General features: G+C 47.3%; 1 protein-coding gene across 1 annotated transcript; it reads right to left on the bottom strand.

The window, feature by feature from the left end:
• Positions 1-3,642: 3,642 nt before the first annotated feature.
• Positions 3,643-8,069, bottom strand: Fabp6 (fatty acid binding protein 6). Its single transcript, XM_028777744.1, has 4 exons — positions 7,959-8,069; positions 5,925-6,100; positions 4,970-5,059; positions 3,643-3,768 (listed from the first exon to the last, which is right to left on the bottom strand). The coding sequence occupies exons 1-4, from the start codon at positions 8,023-8,025 to the stop codon at positions 3,715-3,717; spliced, it is 387 nt and encodes a 128-aa protein (XP_028633577.1). The 5' UTR covers positions 8,026-8,069; the 3' UTR covers positions 3,643-3,714.
• Positions 8,070-11,073: the final 3,004 nt, after the last annotated feature.

The following is an 11,073-nucleotide window of genomic DNA, read 5'->3' as shown; positions in this document are numbered from 1 at the left end:
GTGTATCTTTGAATCAATTACAGGGATGACCTCTTCTCTACCTTCCCCCTGTCTCCTGCCCTCTGTCCCTCTCTCCCTACTCCCTCCTTTCTTGGCTTTCTCCCTTGGCTCTCTCTCCTTCCTCCCTTCCTTCCTCCCTCTCCCTCTTACAATTTTCAGTCTAATTATGGTTAACTCTGTTGTCCCATGACTTACTATCCAGGCCCACGACAAGTAATTATTCAGTCTGGAGCGGAAGAGCCTTGCTGCTCCTTTCATTTAACGCTTACCTAGCTCACTTAATTAGCAATAAGTCTTGGCAAAATGATGGAATTTATGGAGTTCTGGCCATGGCTGGGTGAGTGGGAGACTCTGCAACGCTGTTCTTGAAAAGGTGGGCGGAGAGTCTTGATACAGCAAGAAAAGATGCAGGGGTTGCTGCCAGTGAACTGGGCAGAGCCTTTGTCCCAGCCGAGGTAGCTTTTTAAGCAAAAGACTAGAGATTACATGAAGGAGAAGCACCTCAAGCCAGAAGCTACACAGGGATAGGGGCTGGGTTAACTTTTTTTGAGACAGTGTCTTGTTTTGTATCCTTGGCTGGTCTGATGCTTGCTTTGTAGGCCAAGCTAGCCTCAAACCCACAGAGATCTGCCTATTTCTACTTCTCAGTGCTGGGACTAAAGGCATGTGCTATCATACCCAACTAAACTTTATTTCCTATGTCTTCCAGCAGTAGTTGTATATCCAAGATCATCTTGGTGCACCTGGCTTTTTCAGTGTTGGGGATTGGACCCAGGGTCTCATACAGATTGGGCAAATTCTCTGCCTCTGGGCTCCATTCTCAGTCCTCCCTGTACTTTCTGTTTTTAGATAGGGTCATACTAAGTTGTCCAGGCTAACCGTGAACTCATTCTAGCCCCGGCTGACTTCAGGCTCACTCACTAGTCTCTATCAGTGGTTCTCAACCTGTGGGCCAGGACCACCTTGGGGGCCGAGTGTCAGATACCCTGCATATCAGATATTCATGTTATACAATTCATTAACAGTAGTAAAAGGACAGTTATAAAGTAGCAATAACATAATTTTATAGTTAAGGGCCACCATAACACGAGGAACTGTATTAAAGGGTTGCAGCATTAGGGAGGTTGAAACTCACTATATAGTCCTTGTACTTACAATCCTCCTGCCTCAGCTTCTTAAGTAGCTGGGATGACAGGACATGCCACAATGCCTAGCTGATAATTCATGTAGGAATACATTGTCTTCCGAGAAGGCTTGTGCCACTTCACTGCCTTAGGAGAAAACATTCCAGTGAGTGCTGGCCTGGCCTATCTCCCTTCTCACAAACAAAGGCAGTGGCTCAGGGCTGGGAACAGGTAACAGAATCCTACCCTCAAGTTGACATCACTCACCTTTGACCTTTTAACAGTTTTGCTTTGCCAGTGGCAAATGAATTTAGGTTTCCATATAGAAAAGAGCCCTCAAGTTTCCATCACAATAAAAATAAATACTTCATTTAAAAAAAATAACTATTGAATGAAAAGAAGTCAAGTGAATGAATACCCAGACGTGGCCAGTACTCCAAAGGAAGAAGATGGAAACAGGCATGTTCTGTCCTCTGGGTTTGGCTTATTGTAGGGAGGGGACCAGCAGGCTTCCTGCTGTGCTCCATGTCTGGACAGACTCAGTTTCTCAGTAGACACAAACACAGCTACTAAACTCAAATGCTACTTGAGAGTACTTCTCAAGGCACAGCTCCTGACCCACCCCTGAGTGAGCAGCCTCCTGACCATGCTTCCCAATGTAATGGTCCACGATTCATCAAAGAATGATATCCTGGATTCAAAAAGTATGCAAAAGCATTTTATTCTGTAGCATGCAGACGCCCAGCATGCTGGGGTCTACTGTTTACCAACAAGGAGACACCCAAGTGAGCTCGCAGGCCCAATTTAAAGCATATTAAGGGGATTCCAGGAAGGGGTAGATGACTTTTATCTTAATTAATTGTCTCTACATCTAGGGACATTCCAGAACCATTGCCGATAGGCTGGAAACTGTTGATGGGGAAGCCTGGAAACTGTGGCTGGGGAAAGCCTGGAAACAGTTACTGACTGCCCTTGCCTCTGGCCAGGTGGCAAGGCAGCTTCTGACTGGCAGCCCAGGGGATTTTCCAGTGACTTGCCTGGATGTGTCCAGTTCTGGGAAACAGAAATTTAGGCCTAGTCTCCTGACTTGCCCGTTTGAAGCCTGTCATGGAGTCAGCCTGCCTCAGCCCTCTCACCAGCACTTCCTCCCAGACACCAGGTTCTAGTCCAGGACATCTGGGGAAGTCTCTCCTGCTGTATCATAAACTACCATTTCCTTCTATCTCCCATCGGTCCTCACAGCCTCTTTTTCACCCGAGGATATGCTGGGGCTGAAGGAATAGCCAAGCTGAAATGGTTTCCATGGGTAAGTGCTGAGGAGTCCCTGCCTGCCCTATCCTGGAACCTCATAGGCAGGGCCCTTCCCAATGGTGGAACTGCCACCCCCACCTTCCCACCAAGAGTTAGGATCGGCTTGTTCTGTGTTGAAAATTCTGCCACTCATTTCAGACAAGTGCATCTATTAATGAAATTCCTTCCGAGGTCCCAACAGCAAACCAAGGCTCCATTCTGCCAAAGTTCACTCCAGGGAACCAGTGAGGTCATCAGGTTCCCTTACTGAGCATAGGTGACAGTTTACTTACAGGGGTGTGGGTACTCCTCCCCGCAGCAGGGTGCACCTAGAAAGCCTTACCCAGCAGAGGTGAGGGCTTTAGAATAGCCACATAGACAGAGCCTCCCTTCTCTAGTCTTCCAGGACCTATATCCTCTAGCTCCTCCCTGAAGTCATCTGCAGTTAAAGCAGCATTACATGCAATGGGTGGTAGGGCTAGGCTGGGTCCTAAGGGTCCTGTGACCTCCCCTACCCCTTCCAGGAGGGGGTGTAAACAGTCAACAAGCCCAGATGCAATAATCCTTCTGCAAGTGGGAACCACTGAACTCCCCAAGACTGAGGATTGTACTTTGTACAACAGTGTCCTCTCATGTGTGTGTGTGTGTGTGTGTGTATCTGTGCGAGAGGTATGGGTGTGATGTATGTGTACATGCATGGCAGGCATAGGAAGATTCAGGGGTTCTGCCCCTTAAGTCTGTCTTACTTCCTTGAACCAGGATATCTCACTGAACCTCGACGTAGGCTGGAGGCCATGAAGTCCTAGAGATTCTCCAGTGGCTACTCCCAGCAGAGCTGGGGTTACAGGTATAGGCACAACCACACCTGGCTTTTTACTCAGGCGCTAAGGATTTGAACTCAAGTCTTCATTCTTGCTGAACACTCTTACCCTCTCAGCCGTTCCTTTAGCTCTGAACTGTGCCCTTAAAGGAGCCTACAAACAACAGAGCGGCAGATGGTACGAGATGTCCACAGAAGTGTCCCGCGGCCCTCCACCTGTGGCCACTCCCAAGGACACAGCGCTGTGTCCCACATTCAACATCTACACCTCTCCCTGCCATAGTAGAACCCTCAGGCATCTCAGGGCCAACATTTGGCCTGTGCAGCCATCCTTGAATGCTTTCCTACTCTCATTCAGGCCCGGGCTGCCTGCCCTAAGACTTCCGGAAACAGAAACAAAGAAACTCTGGAGCTAGCAGTGGTGATCCATGGAACGCTTTTATTGGTGGGTTGTAGCCCCTCAGAGCCCAGCCTGGCGGCTCAAGCCAGCCTCTTGCTTACGCGCTCGTAGGTCACATCCCCGATAGTGGAGATCTGAAAGAAGAAACCAGATCAGAGGGAGTCAGTGTGATTCTCCAGGCAGTGGCCCTGACATGATCGAGGGGTGCGGCTGAAGGAAGAACACCACCATTGCCAATACTGGATGGAAGACAGACACACTGCTTTCTGGGCCTTAGGCTCCCTGTAAGTTATGGGAGTCACACTGCAGAGAAAATTTGGTAAAAGACTGAACAGGGACAAGAGTGATGGCTGCCGACGTGTTAGCCTCCATGCAATCACCACTCCCTTTGACTACTGTATGCTAGGCCCCTTTTCACACTATTCCATCTCTAATTCCCAAGAGCCCCAGGTGGTTGTTCCCATTATACAGAGGAGCAAACTGAGGGTTGGTTCAGTGTTTGAAGACTAACACAAACCTGCTGCTCCATGTCTCCTGTCCTCAGGTCTCCCTGTACACCTCAGGCCTGGGAACATTGTTTTGGAAATCAGGACCCACTGACTGACATTTTATTTGGAAAGTGTTCAAAGCTCTCATCAAATCTTCCAACGGGCTAGTTTTCACCCAGAGCAGAAGATATAAACTTTGATTCTTTTCCTATTCGAGTGGATGAAAACAGCATGCATGTGGAGGTCAGACAACAGCCGGCAGCCAGGAGTTAGTGCTGGCCTTTTATCATGTGGGTCCCAGGAATTGAACTCAGATCCTTAGGCTTGGCAGCAAGCCCCATTAGCCCACCTTTGTTTTTTTTTTTTTTGTTTTTGTTTTTGTTTTCATTTTTCTTTTTCAATGTTTCAACATCACTTCATTGGTTTTCTAATTTTTACTTGATTTTGACAGTACAAAGGGTTGAACATCATGCAGGTAGGTAAGCACATTCCACTAAGATATATCCCCTGACCTCTGTGTGTGTGTGTTTGGGGTCAGTATCTCACTTTAGTCCAGACTAACCTAGCACTCAAGATCCTCCTGCTTTGGCCTCCAGAGTGTTGGGATTGCAGGCATTTGCAACCATGATTAGAGATAAACTTTAATTCTACAAAAAAGAAACATAGCAGTGTGGCAGAGCCCCATTGACTCTCTAGGAGGGGCTGAGAATGTCCTCTAGAAGTCAGCCAGTATGGTCTTGCCTCCACGATGTACTAGCTGTGTGACCTGAGGCAAGCCACAGGCGGTCCTTGAGCCTCACCTAGGGACTCTTTAAAATAGAAACAGCCAGAACTTTTGCACACTCACCTCAATCAGCTTGTCACCCACGACCTCCGAAGTCTGGTGATAGTTGGGGAAGTTTGCCACCACCTTCCCACCCTCCATCGTCACGGTAGCCTGCAAGAGAGACAAAGCACTGAACGTGAAGCCTCTAGTCACGGCCTAACGATTCTGCTTTGGCATCGCTTAGGTCGTTTTAAAAATAACATATTGTAGGGCTGGCTCGGTTGGCAGAGTGATTGCCTGCCATACTCAAGGGTCTCAAAAACAAGGAGAAGGGAGGGAATAACGCTCAATGGGTAAAGAGACTGGAGTTTGGATCCCCTGCACTCACATTAAAACAAACAAACAAACAAACAAACAAGGGCTGGTCATGGCAGTGTATCCCTCTAACACCACCTCATACTATGCCACCCTCACTGGGGGACATAGATGATAGAGAGATGGACAGATAGAAGATAGAGAGATAATAGGAAGGAAGGAAGAAAGGAAGGAAGGAAGGAAGGAAGGAAGGAAGGAAGGAAGAAAGAAAGAAAGAAAGAAAGAAAGAAAGAAAGAAAGAAAGAAAGAAAGAAAGAAAGAAAGAAATTCAGTAAGTGTCTGAGGTGAGTTATGTTAAATGCTCAGCAAATATTAGCTTTTTTTTTTTGTCTTTTTTTCTCAGTTTCTTGAGACAGGAATTCTCTATGTATCCCTGGATGTCCCAGAACTGTGTAGACCAGATTGGCCTGGAACTCTGCCCCCCAAGTCCTGGGATTAATGCTGTGCACCGCTTCACCAAGCATATCAGCTGTTTGTATCTGTCTTGCTGTTACGTTTCTTGCTGATGACAGCCATTACCCAGCAGAAACATTAAATTACCAAGTAAGAAAGTTTTCATGCTGAAGGCTCAACCTGGGGAGCGGACAGGTCATATCTGAAATAGAGAAGCTGACTTCTGGCCTGGGGAAATGGGAAGGGCAGCCGGGGGAGAGTCTCTTACCTTGAACTTCTTGCCCCCCATGGTCTGCATTTCACATTCTTTGCCAATGGTGAACTTGTTGCTCATGATGTTTCCCCCAGAGTAAGACTGGGACCAGGTGAAGTCCTGTCCATCCTGCTGGACCTCTGTGATGATCTTGAAGTTACGTCCCCTTTCAATCACATCTCCTGGAAGACCTGGGCCCAGTGACAAGCGGAGAGAACACATGGGATCTACTTATAACCCTGTGATTTGAGGAGGGAAATTTCCTCCCCAAGGGCAGGCTCACCTGCAGGTGTGAATACAGTGTCTGAGACATAGACAGCACATGCTACAGAGCCCAGCTCAGCCATGAGACCAGCGCTCGAGCAGAACACCGCCTCACTGTGTCTGTGCTCACAACATGGTGACAGTAAGGTCCAACTCTCAGAGCTGATGCGAGCATTAAATTCCGTGTGGTTGTGTCTCTCACAGCTCCTCATAACTACTTGGTGCACTTCAATGACAGCAAATTGTGGGGGTTGGGGAGATGGCTCAGCAGTTAAAAGCACTTGTTACAGAGGACCTGGGTTCAACTCCCAGCACCCACATGGCTCCTCACAACCTTCTGTAACACCAGTAAACAGATATACATAGGAGAAAAGCACTCATATACATTAAAAAAATCCTAATAAAAAAATAACAAATCTTCCTACAGTAATATATCAACATAGCAAAAACTTTCCAAGCCCAAGAAGTTTTGGAATGAATGCAACCTTTCAGATTGAGTCTTCTGATACTGCTATTTTATAAGACCTGGGCCTGGAGAGAGGGCTCAAGAGTTAAGAACACTTACAGCTCTTGCAGAGCACCAGGGTTTGGTTCCCAGCACTCACACGGCAGTTTTCAGTCATCTGTAACTCCAGTTGTAAAAGAATCTAGTGCCCTCTTCTGACCTTTGAGGACCCCAGGCACTTACATACAAACAGGAAAAACTCTAACAGATATAAAATAAAAATAAATAAAACCTTACAACACACACACACACCAAAGAAATGAAGACTCAGAGGAAAATGTAGCCTGTCTACAAGGCCTTACAGGACAGAGGGACAGGGCTCTGCTTTCAGGGCCACTCTGACACAAGAGAAGGACAAAGGACAAATGCCACAAGAGGATGTCCATGGGTCTCATGAAACTGTCTTTCCTTTTATTTTTTTTTTAAAAAAAAAAGTCTCAAGTACTCTAGGCAGTGGATGACCTTGAACTTCTGACCTTCCTTCCACAGTCTCCTCAATGCCAGAGTTATAGGCACTCACTACAATGCCTGACTTATGCAGTGCGGGTGATGGAAGCAGGCCTCATGTATGCTAGGCAAGCCGTCCACTCCAGCTCCAAAGTCATCTTCAGTTACACAGTGATTTTGAGACCCTGCTTCTAGCAACAACAATAATAAACGTTTGAACAAATAAACATCAGCTCTCCACTTTACCAATCACTACTATATGGCCTTTAATGTTGATGCTACTTGCCTGAGCCTCACACTTTCCGTACATGAAGTAGAGATACTAAAATTCTCTAAGTCTTTTAAAATCGAAGGATGTGTTATAGTTTTGATTATCTTTAGAACAGAGTCTTTCCTCAGCAAAATGTGGATGGATGGATGGATGGATGGATGGATGGATGGATAGATAGATGGATGGATATGTAGATAGGTGGGTGGGTGGATGGATGGATGGGTGGGTGGATGGGTGGGTGGATGGATGAATGGATAGATGGATGGATATATAGATAGGTGGGTGGGTGGGTGGATGGATGGGTGGGTGGATGGGTGGATGGATGGATGAATGGATAGATGGATGGATATGTAGATAGGTGGGTGGGTGGGTGGATGAATGGATGGGTGGATGGGTGGGTGGGTAGGTGGGTGGATGGGTGGATGGATGGGTGGATGGATGGGTGGATGGATGGGTGGATGGATGAGTTCTGTCCTTCTCTACCCCAAGAGTTTGAGTTCCTATCCCAAAGCTGGCTCTAAGCAGCCAGCCCCATGGAAGGGTCACAAAGAAGCTCACTTACCCAGGCGCTTCATGAACTCGTCGTAATTCTTCTCACTCTCAAATTCATATTTGCCGCTGAAGGCCATGGTGCTGGGAGAGAACTGGCAGCAGAGAGCAGCTGAGGAAGAAGGTTGGTACTGAGGAGTCTGGAGTCCCAGCTTATAAACACTCCCAAGTGCCAAGGCTCAGCCGGAAAGTCACCCCACTTTTCAGTCCTGCCCCTAACCGGGAGGTGCTTAATGTTTTATGATGTGGGCAGGAGCCCCAAGGTTATTCACCTTGGGGAAAAGCATCTATAATCCCACTACCAGTCTCAGCAAGGCCAAGGCCAAGGCCAGGACGGCCACAGAGTGTGGTCATTCACCTCTCTGCTCACCCCACCCTTTGCTCATTCCCAAGCTCTCCTCAGCCTTCATTCACCAAGCACTGTGCATTGAACTGTATGTGGCAGCCCAGAAGAACGAGGCATGAGCCTTTCCCAGGGAGCCCCCAGGCCAACCTAGACCCCAAGATACACAAGTGCAGTCTGTAATCTCGATGTGATATGTGCCTCTTTACACATGGGACCCCAGTGTTTGGGGTGGCAGATGCCAGCTTTGCTTGTGGGGTGGCTCCTGGGCCACACAAAAGTAGCAATACAAAAGCCCTCGTCAGCATCTTCACCATTACTACTGTGAATTACAAAGTTAGGCCTAGGCACTGTGGCTGACACCTACAAGCCTGGTACTTGGGAAGCTGAGGCAGGAGGATTGTCATAAGTGCAAAGAAAAAAATGGGCTACACAGTAAGATCCTGTTTCAGGAACAAACCAAAAGCAAACAAACAAAAACTCTTCTGTTCTGGGGTCTCCTCTCTATGAGATTCCATCATTTCTCTTCAAAGCAGAATTGACCACACTTGCTGACTCCCAAACCAGGGGCTGGTGGGTTCTCTTTCTTTCTCTCTCCGTGTGTGTGTGTGTGTGTGTGTGTGTGTGTGTGTGTGTGTGTGTCTGTCTGTCTGTCTGTCTTTCTCTGTCTCTCTCTGTCTCTCTCGCTTGTATGTGCTTACACATGTGCCATGGTGTGTGTGTTTGTGTGTGTGCGTGTGTGTATGTGTAACCAGTTTCCAAAAATTCAGATGAAGCCTGGCAGCAAGTGCCTTTTTCTGCTGAGCCACCTCACTGACTCGGTGCTTTCTGCACCACAATCAATCACATAAAATTATGCTATGTATAATTTACTTTATATCAGGATCTTTGGGCTGTTTTCAATCCTCTTCTATCACAAGTAACCAATATTATTCATACCTCTGGGTGTACGTATGTCAGATGGTTAGTTAGGACTAACTGCTAAGGATGGATGCTTAAGCAAGAAAGGGGCCCACAAACCAGGCAGTGGTGGCGCACGCCTTTAATCCCAGCACTTGGGAGGCAGAGGCAGGCGGATTTCTGAGTTCAAGGCCAGCCTGGTCTACAGAGTGAGTTCCAGGACAGCCCGGGCTGTACAGAGAAACCCTGTCTCAAAAAACCAAAAAAAAAAAAGAAAGGGGCCCACATGACTAGAAAGAAAAAGGTTCTGAGGGAGAGGGTAGGAAAGACAACAGAGAAGCATAGAACAGGCAAATATTGGGGGCAAAGGGTATTATGGGTAAGAGGGCAAGGAGGATGGGGAGAGGGCTCAGGGGAGGAGGGAAGGACCAATCAAAATTAAGTACATATGTTGTACAAAGCCCCTATTGTTTTTTTTAAGATTTATTAATTTACTATATACACAGTGTTCTGCCTGAGTGTATGCCTACATGCTAGGAGAGGGCACCAGGTCTCATTACAGATGGTTGTGAGCCACCATGTGGGTGCTAGGAATTGAACTCAGGACCTTTGGAAAAGCAGTCAGTGCTCTCAACCGCTCTGAGCCATCTCTCCTGCCTGCCCCTATTGTTTTGTACAACAAATTTTAAAAGTCTAAAGGGATGTATTACTGAACATACTATTCCCAGTCTGAGACAGGGCGTACACTTGGTAGACCAGGCCAGTCTTATACTCCCAGAGATCTGCTTACCTCTGACTCCCAGGTCTGGGATTAAAGGTGTATGCCACCACACCACACAAAAAGGGTCTCATATTTAAAATATTAATATCTAGAAGGGCATTGTGGTACATGCCTGTAGTCTTAGAACTTAGGAGACTGAGGCAGGAGGATTATCCAGAATTCCAAAACAGCTGGTGCTATAGAGTAAGACAATATCTTAAAAACTAATAATTGATTAATTTAGGAAATAGTAAAACAGGGTCATCAGTAAGATGGCTCAGAAGGTTAAAGCCTGCACCAACCAAGCCTGATGGCCTGAATTCAATCCCCAGGACCCACATGATAAACAGGGAGAACTAACTCAGCAACGTTGCCCTTTTGCAGACATGTGTTGTAACATATGTGGGCGCGTGCGCGCATGCACACACACACAATCAGGACAAGATAATAAATTCCCTCCCATAGCCATACGAGAATTTTCCCCTACAGAATAATAATATCGATGAAATAACACTGACAGTAATAGCTAACAGGCATTGGGCATTTGTGGCTGATCTCACTGACTCTTCAAAACAATTGTGTGAAGTAGCAAACAGAAGTTCAAAGTGGTGGGCCAGAAGCCATGAGTGAGAAGCTGGCAGGATGGACCCATGGCCACTCTAGTCCCCACTTAGCTCCCTGCCCAGTAACTTCTCCCAAATGGGGAGAAATGCTTCCCCAAGCTCCTCAGCCGACAAGGGCAGGAAGGGAGGGGTGAGGGCTCCCAGTGGGTGCCTGGCTAGGCTGCACCCTCTTCCCATGGTGCATCTGACCCGCCACCCTCCATCCACTCACACCCATATCTGTCCTCTTATTCTGGGGTTCGTCTGCTTGAACGTTTTCCAAAGAAGGGTAAATGAACTCCAACTGCAGGTTTTATGGGGCCATTGAACCTGTGGTGCAAATATGCCCCAGTGGAGATAAGAATGACCCCAAGGCTACTCTTCTTTGGCACCAGGACTTCCCACCTAGACTCTGGCTGTGTCTCAAACAGCCACCAGCATCCTGAGGAGAATATGTAGAGAAAGGAGTGGGGACCTGGGTGCTTGGGTCTCTGGTCAAAGGGGGAACCCTGGACTTTCTTTC

The sequence above is a fragment of the Grammomys surdaster genome, unplaced genomic scaffold (assembly GCF_004785775.1).
Source record: "Grammomys surdaster isolate TR1022 unplaced genomic scaffold, NIH_TR_1.0 313, whole genome shotgun sequence".
Lineage (NCBI taxonomy): Eukaryota > Metazoa > Chordata > Mammalia > Rodentia > Muridae > Grammomys > Grammomys surdaster.
The sequence above is the reverse complement of the archived record's forward strand: the minus strand, read 5'-3'. Positions and strand labels throughout refer to the sequence as shown.

Bases quoted from the DNA above. Each gene is read 5' to 3' on its own strand.
- Fabp6 (XM_028777744.1), bottom strand. From the start codon at position 8,025: ATGGCCTTCAGCGGCAAATATGAATTTGAGAGTGAGAAGAATTACGAC. The intron at 6,101-7,958 runs GTAAGTGAGCTT...CACTGGGCCCAG, and splicing joins CGAGTTCATGAAGCGCCTGG to GTCTTCCAGGAGATGTGATT. The intron at 3,769-4,969 runs GTGAGTGTGCAA...TTCTTCTTTCAG, and splicing joins TGGGTGACAAGCTGATTGAG to ATCTCCACTATCGGGGATGT.